This window comes from Orcinus orca, chromosome 7 (genome assembly GCF_937001465.1).
Source record: "Orcinus orca chromosome 7, mOrcOrc1.1, whole genome shotgun sequence".
In the NCBI taxonomy this organism is placed as follows: Eukaryota; Metazoa; Chordata; class Mammalia; order Artiodactyla; family Delphinidae; genus Orcinus; species Orcinus orca.
The window spans coordinates 86,308,973-86,332,189 of record NC_064565.1 but is presented as its reverse complement, the minus strand read 5'-3'; the positions used below and the strand labels follow the sequence as shown (position 1 = coordinate 86,332,189).

General features: G+C 36.9%; 2 protein-coding genes and 1 pseudogene across 6 annotated transcripts in view; 1 reads left to right on the top strand and 2 right to left on the bottom strand.

Annotated features, from left to right (window-relative positions):
- Nucleotides 1–2,786: 2,786 nt before the first annotated feature.
- LOC117201719 (peptidyl-prolyl cis-trans isomerase FKBP1A-like) lies at nt 2,787–3,816 on the bottom strand (annotated as a pseudogene). The gene has a single exon (XR_007478460.1). The product of XR_007478460.1 is annotated as a peptidyl-prolyl cis-trans isomerase FKBP1A-like (transcript).
- A 7,279-nt stretch (nt 3,817–11,095) lies between these two features.
- Nucleotides 11,096–21,065, bottom strand: NDUFB3 (NADH:ubiquinone oxidoreductase subunit B3). Of its 2 annotated transcripts, none has more exons than XM_004262867.4 (3): nt 20,926–21,065; nt 15,027–15,168; nt 11,096–11,387 (listed from the first exon to the last, which is right to left on the bottom strand). In XM_004262867.4, exons 2-3 carry the CDS (start codon nt 15,164–15,166, stop codon nt 11,231–11,233), a joined length of 297 nt encoding a protein of 98 aa, XP_004262915.1. In that variant the 5' UTR covers nt 15,167–15,168; nt 20,926–21,065; the 3' UTR covers nt 11,096–11,230. The 2 variants fall into 2 exon arrangements, with proteins under 2 accessions (XP_004262915.1, XP_033286120.1); XM_033430229.2 differs by lacking the exon at nt 20,926–21,065 and adding an exon at nt 19,595–20,886.
- A 224-nt stretch (nt 21,066–21,289) lies between these two features.
- Nucleotides 21,290–23,217, top strand: part of HYCC2 (hyccin PI4KA lipid kinase complex subunit 2) — a 73,295-nt gene continuing 71,367 nt past the window's right edge. Inside the window, exons 1-2 of one of the 3 annotated variants that reach the window (XM_033430185.2) lie at nt 21,290–21,380; nt 22,186–22,219. The gene's annotated coding sequence lies outside the window, so the exon portion shown is untranslated. The remainder of the gene's footprint in view (nt 21,381–22,185; nt 22,220–23,217) is intronic. The other 2 variants (XM_049712311.1, XM_033430193.2) reach the window with 2 other exon arrangements.

Genomic DNA, 23,217 nt, shown 5'->3' with positions numbered 1-23,217 from the left:
CTCTTTTATTTCCTTTTTAAAGGATTGATTTTAGGTGGTTAGGCAAAAGAGGAATTTAAAGTCCTCATAAGAACTGATTTAAAAAATTTTAAGTAAGTAAAATTACTTTAAACATGTTCAATTCTGTTCGGCAAATATTTATTGAGGTTTCCTTTTCACAAAGCACTGTGAAAGGAAAGTAGTGTAATTGTGTATAACTAGTTTAAATGAGAATTATACTCATTATAAGAATTGTGATAAAGTCTTTGTTAAAAAACAGAAGTAATGAATAGATGTTTTTTCAGAGAAGTCATACAGATGGCCCACAGGTTCATGAAAAGATACTCAACATCACTAATCATCAGGGGAACGAAAATCAGACAATGAGATATCACCACACACTTGTTAGAATGGCTATTATCAAAAACAAACAAACAAAAAACCAAGAAATAACAAGTGTTGCCAAGGATGGAGAGAAAATGGAACCCTCTTACACATATGGTAGGAATGTAAATTGGTGCAGCCACTATGGAAAACAGTGTGGAGGTTCCTCAGAAATTTTTAAATAGAAATACTCTATCATCTAGCAATTCTACTTCTGGGTATTTATCCGAAGAAAACAAAAACATTAACTTGAAAAGATACCTGCACCCCCATGTTCATTGCAGCATTATTTGCAAAAGCCAAGATATAGAAATAATATGTGTCCATTGACAGATGAATAAATAAAGAAAATGTGGTATGTATATGTACAATGGAACATTATTCAGTCATAAAAAAAGAATGAAATCTTGCCATTTGTGAAATAGAAATGGATCTTGAGGGTTTTATGCTAAGTGAAATAAGTCACACAGAGAAAGACAAATACCATGTGATCTCACTTACATGTGCAATTCAAAAAGGAAAAAAAAAGAAAAACAAACCAGCCAAGCTCATAGATACAGAGAAGAGATTGGTGGTTGCCAGAGGCAAAGGGTGGGGGGATGGGGGAAAATGGGTGAAGGGGGTCAAAGGTACAAACTTCCAGTTATCAAATAAATAAGTCATGGGGATGTGGTGTACAGCATGGTGACTAGAGTTAGTAATACTGTATGGTATATCTGAAAGCTGCTAAGAGAGTAAATTTTTAAATATTTATTTATTTATTTAATTTATTTAGTTGCACTGGGTCTTAGTTGCAGCAGGCAGGCTCCTTAGTTGCAGTTCGCCAGCCCCTTAATTGTGGCATGTGAATTTTTAGTTGCGGCATGCATGTGGGATCTAGTTGCCTGACCAGGGATCAAACGCAGGCTCCTGCACTGGGAGCGCAGAGTCTTAACCACTGCACCACCAGGGAAGTCCACAAGAGAGTAAATCTTAAACGTTCTCATCATAAGAAAAAAAATTCTGTGTCTATGTATGATGATGGATATGAACTAGACATTGTGGTGATCACTTCACAATATATACAAATATCAAATCATTGTGTTGTACACCTGAAACTAATGTAATGTTGTATGTTAACTATGCCTCCATTTTAAAAACCAGAATTAAGTCCAAATTAAACATTTGTTGAACATTTATCATGTGTAAGGCACTGTGTAGGAGATAAAAGAATAAACAAAGTAAGATTTTCAAGAATTTAAAACATGCTAGAGAATAAAGCAAGTATAAAAATAACTGAGTTACAAGGTAAGGCAAGATATATTTTACTAGGAGGGTACAAAGTTCTGAGCAGTTTATGGGAGGGAAAGGTCATTATCAAGAATCAAGACTCACTGACAAACTGCAATATCAGATTTATAGTCTTAGGAAAAAAAAAAGTTTGGTTGGCAAAATACTGCATGTGGACAAAATGTCTCGTGCCTGCCAGGTAGAGAATAGACCCACTATTAGTAATGATAATCCTGCACCTGTATGTAAGTACCAAGAGGAGAGAAATTTGTCTGTTTTGTTCATTGATGTATACTTTGTGCCATAAAGATCCCTGGTACCTAGGAGGTGCTCGCTAAATATTTAAGTTAATGAATAAAATTCGAAGAAAAGGAGCTGAGATGTCTTTTTTCTAGTTGTAACTCCCTGAAGCTTCTTGACTTGGACTTTGGAAGAAGGTTGGGCAGGCATGCCTTATTTGCATGCAGGGGTTATGTTCCTTGTAATCTTGAGAAAACAAAACAAAAAATGACCAATGTATTGAATGAGAAATATTTATTGCAAGCAACAGCCATAGGGTAATTGGTTGGTTGCATTTAGCAGAAAGTAGTCTTTTTTTTTTTGAGAAAAGCCAGCATAAAGCACTTTTATTGCAATAATAAAACTTGAAACTCATATGTAGTGCAGGGGGTGGGGTAGGGGTGGGCGAGTAGGCAGCAATTTCTCCCACCAAATCACTACACAGGACAGCAGAGGGTGAGAGGGAGGAAGGAGAAGCCAGGAAACTCTGAGATCAGCAGGGGGAGCTGAGCGTCAAAAAACAGGAGATGCTGAAGCTGTGATGACCAGCATCATTTTCTTAAGACGACACTCAAGGATTTGTCATGATGACTGGGCTTTCATGGGTGTTAAGTGTCTACAAACAGCACCTTCAATTTAACTTTTGATTAAAGTTCTTAAAATTTAGGAAGTGGAGTCTGGATAGCTATGAGATTACAAAAGTCCTAAATATCCATTAGAAAAACCACAGGATGGAAAAAAAAAAAAAGCCAGGTCATGAAGAAGGCTTCAGAGGTCCCTGCTGGCCCGGTGACACACACCTGTAGTGTCCAACATCTCAGTGAAAATGATCTGCTTTCAAAAGGCAGAGGGTTAAGGGGAGGGTGGGGGTGGGACAGTGGAGGCAAAGGCTCTCCCCTTCCCACTTTAGTTTTGGGTAGGGCTTTTAATTCAACCCGAGGACATCTCTCAACTTGGAGAATAATTCGGCCCTCAAAAGCGCCTCAAATCTGCTATGGCTTTGCAGCGCAGCAGCAAGAATGTTTAATATATAATAGATAAAACGTTCATCCAAAAATAAAATAAAATAAAGATTCTTGCACTCCCCCCAACACCAATTCCTATTCTAAAGTTAACCCATTATTTGTGCTGTTAATACTTGACTAGTACTTAACTGGAAACCTAGATCCAAAGGACTGAAACTCAATCTTCACCCCAAAACGAAAACAAACTAAAATGGGTAACTTGAGGTTTATGGCATATAGTTCAGGTCAACACACACACGAGGAGAAAGCGGAAGAGCAAAGCCGGTGACAGAACACATTCAGTCAGGGAAGATGTTTATACGAAGAGTGTAGTGGAACATCAGGAAAAGCTCCCTACGGACTCGCTGTGCGCATCTGGAGGCGCCGGATCCTTCCATGGCACATCCAAGAATGGGGAAATCAGGGAGGAGGCCATTCCTGTCATTCCAGTTTTAGAAGCGCCACATCAAAGACGAGAGTGGCATTTGGTGGGATGATGCCTGGGTGCCCAGTGGCGCCATAGGCATAGTCTGGGGAGATAGCTTGGCTCTCTGACCCACGCTCATCTGGGCAACCCCTTCTTCCCAGCCTCGGATCACCTCCTGCTTACCCAGCACAAACTTAAAGGGCTTGTTTCTGTCCCGGGAGGAATCGAATTTCTTTCCATCTTCAAGCATCCCAGTGTAGTGTACCACGCAGGTCTGGCCGCGCTTCGGGAAGGTGCGCCCGTCTCCGGGGGAGATGGTCTCCACCTGCACTCCCATGGCGGTGGCGGCGGCGGCGGCGGCGGATGCGGGGCTGGTGGGCGGGCGGGCGGCGCGACGGCCAGCGCGACAGGCGGCGTGGACAGAGAGCGAATCTGGCGGCGGTTCCGCGGCTGTGCCTCGTCCCTCCGCGGAACGGCTGCCAGAAATTAGTCTTGACCTCTGATGGTTAGTATTTTTATTACCAACTCATCAGCAAGTAGGGGAAGGTTACATAGCATGTGTCAGAAAGCTTAGGCTTAGCTCAGTTCTAACATCCTCGCCAAGTGATTGGGGAAATGCCTCCCAGTCCTGGAAAATGTGCCCAGGTTACCATCACAGGCCTTTTGTAAGTGATCTGTTTTCTTGTAGGCAATTGGAACCAATGAAGCCTCTTAGACATTGGAAAATATGTGACCCTCTCCAATCCTTCATTCCCACTAACCCTTTATTGATTCATAGATAAGGTGTTAATCTCTGACTAATCATCTCTATTACCTCACTTGTATATTTAGATCTCTAATTTTGTTTTCTTAATATAAACTTTTTTTAATACATTTATTTATTTTATTCATTTATTTTTGACTGCGTTGGGTCTTCGTTGCTTTCTCTAGTTGCAGCGAGTGGGGCCTACTCTTTGTTGTGATGCGCGGGCTTCTCATTGCAGTGGCTTCTCTTGTTGCAGAGCTCAGGCTCTAGGCACGTGGGCTTCAGTAGTTATGGCGCGCAGGCTCAGTAGCTGTAGCCCATGGGCTCTAGAGCACAGGCTCAGTAGCTGTGGCGCATGGGCTTAGTTTCTCCCTGGCACGTGCGATCTTCCCGGACCAGGGCTGGAACCCATGTCCCCTGAATTGGCAGGCGGATTCTTAACCACTGTGCCACCAGGGAAGCCCTAGATCTTTAATTTTGAATTCATTCATTCAACAGACACTGCCTAAACACCTACCACAAAGGTACAGTCCCTATCTTCAAGAAGGCCATGATTTAATGAGGGAGTCAGACACTGAGTGAATAATTAAGACACATTATGATTAGTGCTATAATAGAAATATGTTTAGGGTTTAAGGCTGTAAAAATTTCTTTCATTTACTTATAAATGTAGAAATTGATTTATTAGAACTATAATTGCTGATAAACCCAGGCCAAATATGAGGGAGCATTTATAAGCCATGAATGAAGGAATTAATACCTTGAGTTTAATCTCTGTATTTTTTTTAATATTTATTTATTTATTTGTTATATTTATTTTGGCTGTGCCAGGTCTTACTTGCAGCACGCGGGATCTTCGTTGCGGCATGTTTAGTTGTGGCATGCGAGATCTTTAGTTGCGGCATGCATGTGGGATCTAGTTCCCCAACCAGGGATTGAACCCGGGCCCCCTGCATTGGGAGTGCGGAGTCTTACCCACTGGACCACCAGGGAAGTCTCCCTGTATTGTTAAATACATGAATTGTGACATGTTTCCTTGTTGGAACTTATACAGCATCTACAGATACGGTTTTAATTTTTAATTATGTTTCACTAGAAATCCTGGTCTAAATATAAGATCTAATTTTAAACTTTTCTATCTGCATTAAACCCTCATGTTACTATCACATGGGATTCCCAGGTCCAGGTGATACCACTGCCTGTGAACCTGATTCTTCCTCAGTAAGATGATTCCATCTGTGCTGATACAGGGACTCTTTATTTTTAGGACAGCTATTGCCATGGTTACTGTGAACCACAAAGTTGGCCTTCAGTACTATGTCCCTGAGCAGTATTTCCCAGTAAATTTTGTAGCAATAGAGAATAAATGAAATAAAATATATCATACATATAACACAAGAAGAGCTATAATCACAAAACATTCACTTAACTGTGTCATTCATTCAAATGTGTAATGTAAAGATTTTTTAAAAATCCCTTTGCTCTTCTACAATAAGTAAAAATGTCTGACCAATGTATTTAAATAAGTACATTTAGAAAGATGTTTGGTTAATTATCAAGTCAGCAGGAAAAGGCAAGTTAAATGCTGTTATTATTTCCAAATTCAGTTTGGGATCTGAGCAATTAAAATTAAAGTAGGTGGAACATTTGCATGGGGTATTAAATGCTTTATTTATAATGAGATTTAATTAATAATTTACAAATACTCTGGTAAAAATCTAAACGTAAAATATTTCTTTCTAGTCATAATTTGCTTTGCAGGGCACTCTTTGGAACATTATTAAGAATTATTCTTTCAGTTTTAAAACACAAAATGAAAATACATGACTTTTCCAAAAGGCACAAAATCTTCTGATTTACATCTTAAATGTACTTAATGTTCTTATTTTGCAATGGATTTCCAGAAACGTAAGTCTTTAGCAATCCTTTTTACGTAGTTTTGTAACTTGGGGCCACATTTCAAGAGTTTTTTTTTTTAATTTTTTTTATGTGAGATTCAACAGAAAAATATACAGACCTTGAGACAAGGAATTTTGTTGTTGTTTTTAAACAGCTAAAGCCAGTTTTAAATTGTTATATGTGTCAAAGTTAATTCAATCTAATACAATATATGGCATTTAATAATTTAATGAGTTAAACATTTTGAATATTATATTTATAATATATGATAAATGTAATACTATATAAAAATAAAGTATATAATATATATTTTATATATAACATATGTGTTAAAATAACACTCTGCAATAGATCCTTTTTAATATAATTATTGGCAGGCAATGCAATTTCCATTGTGTGGTCTAGTTTCTGAGTTCCTGAAGCTGATTTTCTGACCCCAAACAAAAATAAAAACGAAAGCAAAAAAACCACACCATTTCTCTCTGCTAACTGATATTGAGGCAAATTAGGACACAAGTGGACGATTCTACTCTCAATAGTATAGCTGTTTAATTTGAATAACTTGAAATTCTAGAGATTCTGAGGATCCATGAGGATTATATCAAATTTTGAAACTCATGTTGCCAACTGAGTGAGAGGCCATCATGAAATAACATTTAATTTTTGTTGCTAAACTACCCGGGTTTTATATAATAAACTATACATAAAAAAAATTTAAAAATCTGATGAGTCCTCTGAATGCTATTTTTTAATGACAGCTGAATACTCTGAGGAGAAAGTACATTAAATCCCCGTCTTTGTCTTAACATTTTATATGTAATATGTAACTACTATCATCGACATTAAGAATACACAAATATAGAAATTAGGGTAACACAAAGATTAAACACAATTTTTTAAGTGTTTAATTCAGTGGTTATTATTATATTCACAGATATGTGTACCATCACTACAGTCAATTTTAGTAATTTTTTTGGCCTTGCCGCTCGGTATGTGGGATCTTAGTTCTCAGACCAGGGATGGAACCCAGGCCCCCTGCAGTGGAAGCACAGAGCCTTAACAGCTGGACCACCAGGGAAGTCCCCGATTTTAGTAATTTTTGTCAAACATAATTTTAAATGTTTTCCTAATCATGAAGACTACATGGGGACTTCCCTGGTGGTCCAGAGGTTAAGACTCCGCACTCCCAATGCAGGGGGCCCGAGTTCGATTCCTGGTCAGGGAACTAGATTCCACATGCCACAACTAAGAGCCAGCATGCCAGCAACTAAAGATTCCACATGCCACAAGTAAAGATCCCGCATGCTGCAACAAACATCCCACACGTGATAACGAAGATCCTGCGTGCCTCAGCTAAGACCCGAGTAGCCAAATAAATAAATACATATTTTAAAAAAAGGACTACATGCCATCATTAGTTAATATATCAGATTTATATACTCTTAGGGCAAGGTTTATTGTACTAACAGTGGGTCCAATCCATATTTTGATCTTTTTTTTTTTTTTGGTTGACTTTTTCTTCATGGTTAGCTCATTGTAATTTACCTGGTAATGTTACTGATGAAGAGTTCATAACTTATTTTCTTCTTGTTTGCTTGTTCATGCATATCACTATTAGCAGCTTCTTTGTAAAAAATCTTTTTAAGGCACTTACTCACTCCATGAAGTTTAGTTTAGTAAAACTAGTAGATAATAAATTCCAAGAACCAAGTACATATAAAGTACAATCTGTAGCAATCCACTGAAAAGTCCCTTTGTTCTCCCCTTTGGAGGGCAGAACTCCCACTTTCCCCTCAGGATACCTTAGTTACCAACAATTCTATGTGATCACTTGGTAGCCACCAAATAAGGGAAAACCCCACTGTCTGTACGTTAAACATTAGCAAAATTGAATTCATTTTTATTAAACATGAAAATAAATATGTTTAAGTTTATTCTCTTCTCACATCAATGCATAGTCTCGCACATCCCATGAGTTGTGTGTATCCCATTTGGGGAACCACCGTGTTAGAAAATGTCTGTCTAGTCTCTGATACCCAAATTTTTAAAAAGAAAAATGACAAATATGATCAGTGATAGGGAAGAGAAAGAGAAGAATGAAGGGTAAGACTCAATTTATTTCTACTGAAATAGTTTTATCTAGTCCCTAACCAAGCAAGCCTTGACAATGACCTCTCTCTCCAAACTTAAACAAATTTATGTTAATATGTAGACTGACTGTGTTAAAACCCAACGTAAAGTACCTTCCTTTTTACAGTATCATTAAGGTCTATATTTGATTGAAGCAGCGAGTGGATGATTGTAAATACATCCTATTGTGCAAGTTCTGCTTGTCTCTGCTGCTTTCATCAGGTCCATAATCCTACAACCCCTTCTTTTCTTTTTTTATTTTCTTCTAATTTGTTTCTTCCATCATATTCATTGCCCACTTGGATAAATTCTTATTCTTTCCATGGTTTTGTCTTTGTACACATTTTCTGTGCCAACTTGTCTCTCCAAAGTCCTCATGTTACTTTAAAAAAATGTCTAAATCTGTTTCATTATGTGTATCAAAACAGAGTTCCCTTCAAAGTACAAGTATACAGTAAAATGACTGTATTCATTATTTTCTTTGTCATAAAATATTACATGCCATATTTTAGATTTTTTTAAATCCCTACTGTTTACTTCAAGCGTAATTAGAAAGTAGCGCTGAGAAAAGATCCAAAATGATAATTTTATGGCATCTATAGTAGTTATCAGATACAACATGATAGGTAACATAATTTAGTGGTAACTACGGGCTGTGAAGTCCAACCTGGATTCAAATCTAACTCTAGAACTTACTAGCTATGCCATCTTAGGTTTTGTTACTTTACTATGAACTTGGCCAACATACAGAAAAGGGCTAATAACCCTTTTAATAATCATCTACAGTGCTTATTCATGAGGCTAGCAGACACATAATTAGCATTACTCTCAAATGTACTTTGGTCATTTTAAGAACGAGTATCACATTTAATTGGTTCTAGTTCAAGTAATGGCAACAGCTAAGATGACAGTCGTTTGTATGCTTTGCAACTCCTAAGGTATTCAGGCAATAATTTTCAAATTAAAATATAACGAAAACTTTACTTCTTGCTTCCAGCAAATATAGATGGATAAGAAAAATCAATTCTAAGATTTGAGAACAAAACTACTGTTATTCTCTACTATTAATGTATGAAGCACTGCACTTTCCATCTTTTTGCTACCTAACCCAGCAAATGAATTTACAATTAACCAGAGATTCAATTTCTTTAATATATATATGGCTATTCAGGTTATTTACTTCTTTAGTGAGCTTTGGTAGTTTTTCTCACAAGGATGTAGCCAATTTCATCAAAGTTTATTTGCATAAAGTTGCCAATAAATATTGTTTCATTGTTGTTTTAATGTCTCTAAGGGATCTGTAGTGATGTCTCTTCTTTCATTACTAGTAGTCCTAATTTGTGTCTTTTTTCTCATCGGTCTAGCTAGAGATCAATCTTATTGCTGCATGTCACAGATTTTGCTATTTGTGTTTTCATTTTGTTCAGTTAAAGTATTTTCTAATATACCTATACTTTTTTGAGCAGAGGGTATTTACAAGTGTGCTGTCCAATTTCCAAATACTTGTAGATTTTTCAGATGTTATTTTTAGTCTAATTTCTTCATGGTCTAAGAATATACTTTGTGTTGTTTCAATCCTCTTAAATATAGTTTTTGGCCCAGAATATAGTCTGTTGTGGTAAATGTTCCATGTTCATTTGAAAAGAATGCTCTACTGAGCCTGTGCTCTAGAGCCCGCGAGCCACAACTACTGAAGCCCACACGCCTACAGCCCGTGCTCCGCAACAAGAGAAGCCACCGCAATAAGAAGCCCGTGTACTGCAATGAAGAGTAGCCCCGGCTCTCTGCAACTAGAGAAAGCCCACGCACAGCAATGAAGACCCAATGCAGCCAAAAATAAATAAATTTATTAAAAAAAAATCTGGGGACTTCCTTGGTGGTCCAGCCTTCCAATGCAGGGGATGCAGTTTCGATCCCTGGTCAGGGAACTGAAGATCCCACATGCCACGGGGCAACTAAGTCCGTGCACTGCAACTACTGAGCCTGTGCGCTCTAGAGCCCATGCACCACAACTAGAGAGCCCGTGTGCCACAAATACTGAGCCCACACACTCTGGAGTCTGAACGCCACACTAGAGAGAAGCCCACACACCGCAAGGAAAGATTCCGCATGCTGCAATGAAGATCTCACGTGCTGCAACTAAGACCTGACGCAGCCAAATAAATAAATATTGTTAAAAATATTTTAAAAATTAAAAATAAAAATCTGGGGACTTCTTTGGTGGTCCAGTTGTTAAGACTCCGTGCTTCCATGGCAGGGGGCACGGGTTCAATCCCTGATCGGGAAACTAAGATCCCACATGCCGCAAGGTGCAGTCAAAAAAAAAAAAATCTGTTAGAGTACACCTATGTTCATAGCAGTATTATTCACAACAGCTAAAATGTGGAAGCAACCCAAGTGTCCATCAATGAATGAATGGATAAGCAAAGTGTGGTATGTACATAAAATGGAATATTATTCAGCCTTAAAAAGAAAGGAAATTCTGACCCATGCAACACAGATGAACCTTGAGGACATTATGTGAAATGAAATAAGCCAGTCACAGAAAGACAGATTCTGAATGATTCTACTTATATGAGGTACTTAGAGTAGACAAAAATCACAGAGACAGAAAGTAGAATGATGGTTGCCAGAGGCTGAGGGGAAGGCAGAATGAGGGGTTATTAATTAATGGGCATAGACTTTCAGTTTTAAAAGATGAGAAGAGTTATGGAGACGGATGGTGGTGATGGTAGCATAACATTATTAATATATTTAATGTCACTGTTCACTTAAAAACAAGATGGCAAATTTTATCACAATTTTAAAACTTAAAGAAAAAAAAAACTATTAGAACATACCCATTTGTTCAAATACACGCTGGCTGTCTGCTATTTGCAGAATGGACTGCTGCCAGTGCTCAACCCCCCAAGTATTCTAAACCAAATCTGATATGGCTGGAGACACTTTTTTTTTAAAGAATGACAAAGCAGACTGGTACATGTTCTCTTACTTTATTAAATCTTACTAGAACCAAGTAAGGAACAAACACACAGATGAGTAGGCTACAGTGAAGAAATCTTCTTTTTGTAAGAGAGTTAAGAAGACATTAAAAGATAATTCCAGGTATTATCTTCAGTGATGCTTCTTATCTTTTTTCTGGGACTCCAGGTAATATTCAGCCCCTACAGCTACCACAAATGCAGCAAATCCCCATTTGAATCCTTTTAATAATGCACCAACAAAGGAAACATTATTTGCAAAGCCACCAGTGTATCTCCAAGCTTCATTGCTAGAGGAAAAAAAAGGGGAAAATTATATTCACATATGACACACATTCATTGAGTAAAATATATTTGATTTCATCTTTCTAACAGACTTAAATGCAACCTTATATAAGATAATCTAAGTGGATCACAATAGGAATCTTTCTTTGGCATAAGATAATTAGATCTATATGCCCACATTTCGTACATGAAATACAAGAAAAAACACTTGATGATTTCATATTTCACAGTCATAGTACTCAGGATTTTACAGAATTCTCAAATGCAAGGCTCACCTTGGACTATCCATCACAGGTCAGTTGTGTAGCTTTGCTCATACTAGTCATTACAGCTTCATGGAAAGAGGAAGTTAAGAGATCTCGGTATTAATCTTTGCTCTGCCATACTAGATACACAACTTAGGCTCGGCAAGTTACTTAACCTGTTGAGGCCTGTTTCTTCTACTCAATAACGATTACTATTTACCTTATAGCGTTATTATAAAGATTAAACAGAGTAATGTATGATGTATTTTGGCACAAAGAGTACGTAACACTCGATAATACTATTACTATTCAAGAGGATCATTGATTTTCCCTGTCATAGAAGCCGGAACTTTAGTAGACTAATTTCATGCTCTGGCAATCATTCTTTTGAGTATCCTGAACAGAGGAGGAAACAAATCAGAGCGCTCTAGTGAAAAAAAGTCTTCTCTCGCAGGTAAGGATAAATGAGTGGAAAAAAATCATGTTTTAAAGAACAAAACCCACTTAACTCTAAAAATCTGACTTACGAAAGCTAATCAAATCTAATTTAAGACACCAAAACCAGACAAAGACATTAGAAGAAAACTACAGATTAATATTCCTCATCAACATAGATGCAAATATTCGTAACAAAATTTTAGAAAATTGAATGCAGCAATATTTAAAAGGATAATATATCACGATGAAGTAGGGTTTTCCTCAAAAGAATGCAAGATTGGTATAACACCTGAAAATGAATAAAATTAACTCACCATATTAACAGAATAAAAACAGAGGTGAGCATCTTAATAGATGTAGAAAAAGCATTTAACAAAAATTCAACACCTATTAGTAAGAATAATAATAGTAACTCATAGTAACCCAGGAATAGAAGAGAAATTCCTCAACTTGATGAAAGGCATCTCTGGACATCCTACAACTAACATTACACTTAATGATGAAAGGTTGAATGCTTTCCCCAATTAGGAATAAAGCTAGGATGTTCAAATACACCACTTTTATTCAACATTATACTAGTAATGTTAGCCCATGCAATAATGCAAGAAAAAGAAATTAAAAGGTTATAGATCGAAAAAAAAGTAACATCTTTGTAGACGAAATGATCTTTTATGAAGTAAATTCTAAGGAATCTGTAAGAAACGTCTGCTAGAACTAAAAAGTGAATTTAACAAGGTAACAAGATACAAATTCAATATATAAAAAGCAATTATATTTTTATATATTAGCAATGAACAACTGGAAACTGAAGTTTAAAAATACTGTTTACAATAGCATAAAAATACGGAATAAGTCAGGATAAATTGAACAAAATATGTACAAGACTGTAAGAACACTGCTGAGAAAATTAAAGAGGATCTAAACTGTTCATGGACTGGAAGACAATATTGTTAAGACAGCAGTTATCCTCAATTGAGCTAAAGATTCAAGGTGATCCCAATTAAATTCCAAGCAGGCTTTTTATAGAAACTGAAAAGCTCACTCTAAAATTTAAATATAAATACAAGAACTTGGAATAGCCAAAACAATTTTTTTTTAAAGTTGGACATCTTATTTTATACTACCTGATTTGAAGACAGTGTGGTATTGACATAAAATAGATATATTGATCAGGGTAACAGAAAAGAATCCAGAAGTAGACTGTACAGATATTGTCAACTGACTTTTGACAATGGTGTCAAGGTCAATTAATGGGGAAAGACAGTCTTTTAATATATGGTGCTAGAACAACTGGAGGTCCATATGCAAAAACATTAACCTTCATCCTTACCTCATATGACATAAAAATTAACTCAAATGGATCATATGCCTCAATGTAAGAAAGAACACTATAAAAGGTTCCAGAAGATTAGGAGAAAATCTTAGGATGCAAAAAGCACAAACCATAAAAGAAAAAAATGCGAAATTGGGACTTCAGCACAATTTAAAACTCTTTTAAAGACATCATTAAGAAAATGAAAAGAGGGACTTCCCTGGTGGAACAGTGGTTGAGAATCTGCCTGCCAATGCAGGGGACACGGGTTCAATCCCTGGTCCAGGAAGATTCCACATGCTGCAGAGCAACTAAGCCTGTGTGCCACAACTACTGAGCCTGTGCTCTAGAGCCTGCAAGCCACAACTATTGAGGCTGCATGCCACAACTACTGAAGCCTGCGCACCTAGAGCCTGTGCTGTGCAACAAGAGAAGCCACCGAAATGAGAAGCCTGCGCACCACAATGAAGAGTAGCCCCCGCTCACTGCAATTAGAGAAAGCCTGCGTGCAGCAACGAAGACCCAATGCAGCCAAAAATAAATAAACAAACAAACAAATAAATAAATTTATTTTAAAAAAAGAAAATGAAAAGATAAGCCACACTCCGGGAAAAACATCTGCAAAACTTTTATCTGATAAAGGACTTATATTTAAAATATATAGACAACTCTTATAATTCAATAAAAGACAAACACTCTGATAAATAGAATGGGCAAAAGATCTGAATAAACATTAAACCAAAGAAAATATACAAATGACAAATAAGCATATGAAAAGATTCTTGTCATCTTCATTCTTCATGGAAATGCAAATTAAAACCCAAAGAAATATTTCTATCACATTCACTAGAATGGCTAAAATTAAAAGGCTGATAATACTAAGTATTGATGAGGACATTGAGCAACTGAAATTCTCATGCATTGTTGGTGGGAATGCAAAATGGTACAACCACTTTGTAAAACAGTTTGGCAGTTTTTTATTTAAAAAAATACACTTTTCAAAAGATTCAGAAATCCCACTGTTAGGTATTTACCCAAGAGAAATGAAAGCATATGTTCACACAGACTTGTACTTGAATGTTTAAAGCAACTTTACTCATAATAGCCAAAAACTGGAAACAAGCCAGATGGTCATCAACTGGTGAACAGTAAACAAAATGAGGTATATGCATACAATGGAGTAGTACTCAGCAATAAAAAAGGATGGGACTATGGATATAAGTTAACAATGTACATAAGTCTCAAAAGCACTATGATAAGTGAAAGTGGCCAGAACAAAAACTACAGACTGTATGATTGCAATTGAAAAAGCAGATCAAGGGTTGCCAGGAACCAGGGGTAGGATAGCACTGAGTGCAAAGGATCATCAGGGAACTTTTTGGTATTCTAGAAATATTCTGCACCATGATTGTGGTGGTAGTCACATAACTGCACAGGTAACTGCACACATCTGTCAAAACTCATGGAATGATACACTTAAACTGGGGTGAATTTTACTGTATATAAGTGGTATTTTAATAAAGCTGATTTTAAAACTTAAATGTAAAAGGCCATTTTTAATGATTTTTTAAAAAAAGAATACATTGAAAAGGAACATAGATACTGCTTCTCTAGGATAAGTTCTATTTAAATTATTTAATTATTCTTACCGGGCCCATGGATCCCTTAGCCCTCGTGCAGCCAGCTTCTCCTGGACAGTTTCTAACGGTGTCCCTTCTATATTCCATTGTTTATAATCTGGAAGTTCCATTTTACTATGACCATGTTCATGTCCATGTCCATGGGCCATGTCTACAGGAAAAGATTAATTTAAGGGAGAAATACATATATTGTAGATATCAAATACCCAAGTTTACTATTTATGTTTTAAGGTAAAATTTTAATGTTTTAAAAAGAAAAGCAATATAAATACTTGAAAATTCGAAGCTAAGAAATTTTATAAAACAGTGTCTCTTTACATAACTAGTATATGTTCACAGTTTGGAAATATACATATGCAAAATATAAAAAAGAAAAATAATCGGTAATCCCATCACTAAGAGATAACCATTTACTATTTGGTTTCTTTCTTCATTATAATAATAGCAAATATTTACCATGCCCTATGTGCCAGGTGCACTATGATAAAGTGCTTTAACTGTCTTGACTCCACATTATTCCTAAAACAACTCTTTGAACTTAAATTACTATTATTATCCCCATTTTATAGATGAAGACAATGAGGCTCCAAGAAAATAAGTAACTTTCTGAAGGCAACAAAAATAATTAATGGTACAATTGGGTTTTGAACACTGCAGTTTCATTTCAGAGCCCTTGCTCCTAACTCTTAAGCAATAACTGTTTCCTTCTTTTCAGTCTTTCGTAATGCATGAATATCTATAACAAAAATGTTGTACATAGTTTTGTTACGTGCTTTCTTCAGATGATTCTTTAAAAATGCGGTATTACTGTGGTTAATACATATGGATCACATGAACTTTTTCTGTAAAGAGTCACATAGTAAAATATTTTAGGCTTTGTTGGCCAAGAGGTGAAATCAAGGTTATTATGTAGGTACTTTATATAACAGGAGAAAAAACAAATTTCCATAAATATTTATTGATAAAATTCAAAATATAACAACTAAGTATAATTTTTTATAATACAAGTCTTCTGATGAAAAAATGCAATTCCTTTTTGGGGGGATAACATTTTGCTTAACTGGAGCTCAAAGTTTAGTGTTCCTTAGTATCAAATTGATTGCAAATGTTCATCTGTAAAAACCCTTCTTAACTCACTGGCCACATAAAAACAGGCAATGGGCTGAATTTGGCCAGCAGGCTGTAGTTTGCTAACTCTTTTTTTTTTTTTAATAAATAAATTTATTTATTTATTTTTGGCTGCATTGGGTCTTCGTTGTTGTGCACGGGCTTTCTCTAGTTGCGGCGAGCGAGGGCTACTCTTTGTTGCAGTGTGTGGGCTTTTCATTGCAGTGGCTTCTCTTTTTGCAGAGCACAGGCTCTAGGTGCATGGGCTTCAGTAGCTGTGGCTCGCGGGCTCCAGAGCGCAGGCTCAGTAGTTGTGGCTCACAGGCTTAACTGCTCCGTGGCATGTGGGATCTTCCTAGACCAGGGCTCGAACCCATGTTCCCTGCATTAGCAGGTGGATTCTTAACCACTGCGCCACCAGAGAAGTCCCTAGTTTGCTAACTCTTGATGTAGATCAACAGACTTTTTTTTTTTAATTTTTATTGAAATATAGTTGATCTACAATGTTGTGTTAGTTTCATGTGTACAGCAAACTGATACAGATATACATATATTAAGTGTAAGTATTCTCTTTTTTTTAACATACTCTTCCATTAACAGAGTCCTTAGGACCCCTTTTTAATCGATAAATTTGCTTTAATAAAATATGCCCCCAATGGGTATATAAAGATTTCAGTATTCTAGTGTTATTTTTATAGATAATACAAAAATAAACTTGAGCTCAGTCCCGTTATATTGTTACGAATTTCAAATTAACAGGGTATGAATTAACAATGCTATACTGTAATTTGTATAAGGTTAGCAGTAGCAATTCTATAATCACCGCTTTCTAGAAATAAAACCAAACCAAATAATTATTACCACTTTGTCTGCATTTATAACTATAAACAAGTCCAATAATAAGGCAGGATTCTTACACTGCATTTTAGAAGACAGAGGTAATTATTAGATAGTGTATACTAAAGACACATTATGTGAAGTGCTCATTTCATTAAACAATAGTTCCCAGAATATGGGGGACAAAACTGTACATAGTAATTCCGACAAATTAGCCAACATTTAATATTTTTATTTATAGACATGTTAAGATATCAAAAAACATTATGTTGATGATTTTCACATTTAAAAGAGAATAAAAATGAACACCTACCAAACACAAGTTAAAACTACAACATTCACAACTTTGAATGAAACATTTAATCCATTATTTCATTATTATTTGGTGGATTCAATAACATAAAGGAAACAAATTGTGGTTTCAGATTTCAGTCTGACTTTTGAGATTCAATACATTATCACAAAAGAAAGACTTCTAGAAGCATTTAATTATAATGATAAAGTGTTGGCTTCTTCTATGTTTTCCAAAAAATATTTTTAAAATAATGTTTCATTCCAAAAATCTTTAGATTACAAGAAAACCCTTATTTTGGCAAATGTCAATTCTAGAACATTAAACGTACTTGAGTATCAATGTACTTGGAAGAGAATACAAAACAAAGGTCAAACGTTTTTGATTAAATAGCTTGATTTTGAAAATGAAAATTGAAATATTACCATGGTATGAAGGCTATCTCAAAGTTACAATACTACTATGCTCAAAATATTAAGTAATTTGGAAGATATATCTTTGAAAAAAAAAAACCATGAAAGTATACCTATACTCATTTCTCCTAAACAAATTTCCTTTAATAAATTCAATGCATTTTCTCTTCTATCTAATTAAAATATTTCAGTAAGAGTCCCTTCATAGGCATTTACTAAATATTTTAATGACTTTTCAAGAAGAACAAAAAGTTGAACAACACTATTTTTAGGGAAGCTTCATTTTCTCCTAAAAATTATTTCTACTTCAGAATAGCCATAAATCAAACAATGATATCCTGATCACTTGAAGGAAGAGTTTGGAATCCTACTGAAGTGCAGACTTTGGTGCTGTACAGATCCGGCATCAAACCCTGAATGCACCATTAATAGCTGTAAAATCCTGTGCAAATCATTTAAATCTTGCTCAACTTCAGTTTCTTCATCTAACATGAGGTTAAAACCTACCTTGCAAGATTGTGAAAATTGGGGAAAACACATTGTGATGATGTGCCTTCCACTTTCACACCCAGGTGGTGAGAATGTGATTTAACAAAACCACTATAAAAAACTGTTTGGTATGACCTAGAAAAGTTAAACATTTGAATATCTTACGGCCTAGCAATTCCAGTCATAGGTACTGCATATATACTCTAGATCTGCACTGTCCAATATGGTAGCCACTAGCTCCCTAAATGTGGCCTATGCAACTGGGGAACTAAAAATTTTTATTTAATTTTAATTAATTTAAATTTCAAAACGGATTTTCAAACCAGTTATTGGAAAATTTTAAAGTGTGTTTGGTACAAACTGGGCATGCAAAGCTGCTTTATCATCTGTAAATTTTATGAAATATAAATGCAGATCAAGTGTTTGCATTTATGGAAACAGCATATTCTGTAAAACACATCACTTTTGAAGACAGCGTGAAGAAAATGTAAAATATTTCGTTAATAACTTTTAATACTGATTACACCTTAAAATTATAATATTTTGAATATATACACTCGGTTAGATAAAATACATTATTAAAATTAATTTTATGTTTCTTTTTACCTTTTTAATATGGCTACTAGACATTTTTAAATAACATATGCGGTTTGTATTATATTTGCACTAGACAGCACTGCTCTAGAGAAACTCTTGCATCTGTATAACAGATATATTTTATAATCAACAGGCAAATATATAGGGACTTCCCTGGTGGCACAGTGGTTAAGAATCTGCCTGCCAGTGCAGGGGACATGGGTTTGAGCCCTGGTCCGGGAAGATCCCACATGCCGCGGAGCAACTAAGCCCGTGCACCACAACTAATGAGCCTGCGCTTTAGAGTCTGCAAGCCACAATTACTGAAGCCTGTGTGCTGCAACTACGCACCTACAGCCCACGCTCCACAATAAGAGAAGCCACCACGATGAGAAGCCCACACACCGCAACAAAGGGTGGCCCCGGCTCGCCACAACTGGAGAAAGCTCGCGTGCAGCAATGAGGACACAACGCAGCCAAAAAAAATAAAAAATAAATAAAAAAAAAAGAATGCAAGAGAATCAGGTGGAAAAACTGTTAAAATAAAAACTCCACAAAACTGCCAAACACACGATGAAAAAAAAAATCTTTCTAGCCATATTATTTATGCTAACCCCAAACTGTAAACAACTCAAATGTCCAACTATGGAATGGATTAATTATGGAATATTACACAATGAAAAACAACATGCAAAAGTATGAATGAATTTCACAAATATAAGATTGAGCAAGGGGTGAGTCAGAAAAAAATACACACTTTGAATCCCATTGATATAAATGGAAAAACCTAACAATTCATTTTCTAGGAAAAAAAATTTAAGTGAAACAAGTAAATGATTATTACAAGTTAGGATGCTGGTTACCTCTTGCTGGAGGAGATGGAATCACAGAAACTCATTCAGGGAGCTTCTAAGGCAGTGTTTTTCAACGTATTGTAATTACTGTACCCCAAAGGTGCTTTCTTAAGACTTTTTTTTCCCCTAATCATGTTCTCACCCTACCCCTCCACATGAAAATTTAATACCACAGTTTATGTACTATGGCTCTTTGGAGGGCCACAAACTATTGTATTATCTAAGGGTTTTTTTGCCCTCTCACCCCCACCCAACAAGAACGATTTTTTACCTCCTCAAAAGGCAATCACCTCTGCTGAGAATGCATATTTAAGTTTTTGGCAATGCTTTATTTCCTAACCTGAGGGGTGGTGATCAAGTATTTGCTTAATTATAATTCTTTAAAATGTACTTATGTTTTATACAGCCTTCTGTTATGTATACATCACAATAAAAACTAAAATTAGATAAAGTGACTTAAATCGTGCCAAGGACTCAACAAGAGGTGATTATTTCCCTTTCAGAGCTTTTCAAACAAGAACAGCAAGGAAATAAGTTCAACAAGGAAAAAGCATGTAATCATGAATTTTTTTTCAGCTCCTTCTATCTACCTATGTTTGGAGTGAACCTACAAGTTTGTTGGATATCAACCTCCACTAACGGGAGCTGGCTCTAGTACAGGAACAGTGTTGGCATACTTTCCCTAAGAAGGAAATAAAAGGGTAATGCCGCTTACACTATATGTAATTTCACAGTTTACCGAAGACTTTGAAGTATATATTCCAATTTCTCCTCATTTAAAAAACTGTACCATAAGAACATTAGAAAATAAAAGACAAATTAACTGTTTTCCCCTTTAGTGTCCCTTCCAGTCCCTGTATCCGTGTATATTCAATTTAATAGTAATCACACTAAAAATTGATGTGATTTTGTACCCTTTTAACATTGTGTCATAAACTTTCATACCAGAAAAATCTTATTTAAAACTGTACTATAAATGCTCGTGACACAGGCATTACAAGTATTCCTATTTTACAAATTTTCGATTTGAGTGCGGTTGTGCCTTCATTCGACTAAAGATAAACCAAAAAACAGGGGGCGGGGGGTGTTGCGGGTGACACAGGAGGAAAAAAAGCATCTGGACTTAACAACCACAGTGATCCTCACAGCATCCTTCTACAACCTCCCCTCACTACCCCAGGACTTCATAGTTCTCTCCTGCTAGTTCTTCGATCTCCTTCCCTCTTGAGCTACTCATTCTCATCACCCTTCTCTATTTAGTCTCTCCTTTCCGACAATCCCCGGAGTAGAGTCTCATTCTCATTCCCATCAAGAGATCTACCATCAGCTCCCCTATTTACCTGACAGCAATCTGACCTCTCAGGACACTCAAGATTCAACCCACCAGCCGGAGGCAACCGGAAACGGAAGTTGTCACCTCGAGTATCTTACGGCAGGAAAGCAGAGGAGAAATTTAACATTCTTGTCCTGGGTCACAGATTCCTGGACCAGGTGGAGGTGACATGAAGGAGGCTGAAAGTGGGCTTTTTCCCCGCACATCTGTGCATCCGGAGTCTGACCGAAGTAAGAGAAACTGTGGAGGACAGAAGGCGGGGAAGAAGCAACGTGGTCCTTCCTCGAGACCGGAATCTTTAGACTCTGCACAGGGGGAGGGCCGCGGGCATGCTGCTGCCAATCAGCGGTGCTGTTGTTGGAGCGTGGACTCACCCAATGGGAGGGCCGGTTGTTGCGCTGCAGTTGGCAGGCTGCTGCGGGAGGCGGTGGCGGTAAGAAGCCAGAGGCAGAGGGGTGACAGGTAGGCAGCGGCGCTGTCTCTGGGGGACGTGAAGTGCCAGATAGGAGGGATTTTCTTCTTCTCCGGCTACAGGAACTATAGAGGGGATCTGACGAGGGTGGTCTGGGAAGGCGGTAGCCAGAGTGTTGGGTGTTGGTGGTTTCGGAACCTCTAGGAGACCAGCTAGCAGCTTGGGAGGGTCGTGAGGAGAAGACAGCCGAGGCGGGTGGAGGCTGAGCCCTGCGGGGCGACGTAGGGGCCTCAGGCGTGGGGGGCTGCGGTGGCGCCGGCGGAGACGGGAGAGAGGCCGGAGCAAGACGGCGTCGTGAGGGCTGGAAGAATTCCTTGCACGGAGCTCCGAGAGAAAAGAGGACGCGCGGCATTGCAGGCACCTGAGAGAAATCCTAGGGCTTGCTGCTTCTTAGGGCCGTTTCTCAGGGTGGGAACGGAGGAAGCGGAGAAGAAAGATATTTATTGGCGGCCAGATCGTTGAAAGTCTTCGTAGCTGTATATTATGTAATCCTTGGCCGTTATTTACCCAAACAATTAGGTTGCCCCTCCTGGAAGCGGAGGTCTTGCAACCTCTTGATGTGTGAGGATAGTTTTTTCGTTTGTTTGACTGTTTTGTACCCCGGCCGGCTCTGTGGGCGAAGAAGCATGAAGGATAGAGTAGTCACGAAGAGGTTATCCCAAATATGGACTTGGGTTGAGAGATGTGTTAGTCTGAGATGAGCGTGGCCAGGTTCACGTTTTGTAGTTCGTGAATTTATTGTTTTGATGGTCAAGGCTGACTACAAATCTTTTTTTTTTTTCTTTTAATCTTCAGGGAAGTGGAGACCCTCAAAAATCTGTAGTAGGAGGTAAGTGCAAGTTGGAAAATGACTAGAAAATTAGTTGGTAGATTTTTTTACCCCCTAAATATTGTGGATGTTAGAGACTGTGAAAATTAGGTGGTGGTCTGGTTTTGGTGGGGGGAGAGTCGTCTTTTTAAGAAATTTGCTTTGTGAGTCTGAGAAACCAGTTTGAATTATTTATTTCTTAGATTTAAAAAGTATGTTCTTTGAACCTCTCCGGTAGAGGTAAAATGTATTTACAGACATAATTAATTGTAGATTATCATGTTTTTTCTAAGTTTTTATAATTCATTATTTGCACAATGAAATACAGAATTAAAATAGGAATTCCATTCAGTGTGTATTATGGAATGACAGACTACATTAAAAACTTGATTTTATAGCTCACTGGAAAGCAGTTTTAAAGGAAGTGTTATAAATTTCTAAAATGTGAGCTGATTGAAATGTTGCCTTTAGCTTAGAAGATAAAGACTCATGTAGTATTTATTAACAAATGTATCATTTTCCTGAGCTTATTTTAATACTGCATGTCAGAAAAACTTTCTAAAATGTGATTTTTTTTCTATTATTGATAATTTGTATTAGTGTATCCCAGAAACTAAATTGAAAAAAAAATTTTTTTCTATATGTCATTTGGTAAAGAGAGCTGGATCATTAGAGTTTGTTCTGAAATGTTTAGCATACTGAGATATTTATCAGTGTTTCAGATAAAAATTTTGATACTTGGTGTTTCATTCTTGGTCGTTTTATCTTTTGGCAAGAATAATACTCTCAGTCGAAAGAACAGTTCTGCTTCTGTTTTAGGTGCAGTTCTGTAGTGTGAGTACCTGTGAACAAATCTCTGCTTTCATGTAGGGTATATGTGTCTCTGTGTGTGTATGTATGTGTTTCTTCTTATTATGTAACCAGCCTACTAGAGTTGTCTTAGAGAACTAATGGCTGATTTTGAATGGCCAGTAGGTGTCCTTGTAGAATGCAATAAAGTTGAACATTGAGTAGGAAAT

What these genes read in the sequence shown, in the direction of transcription:
- NDUFB3 (XM_004262867.4), bottom strand. Translation starts at nt 15,166, where the DNA reads ATGGCCCATGGACATGGACATGAACATGGTCATAGTAAAATGGAACTT. An exon ending in CTAAGGGATCCATGGGCCCG is followed by an intron (nt 11,388 to 15,026) that starts GTAAGAATAATT and finishes TTTTTCCTCTAG; the next exon opens with CAATGAAGCTTGGAGATACA.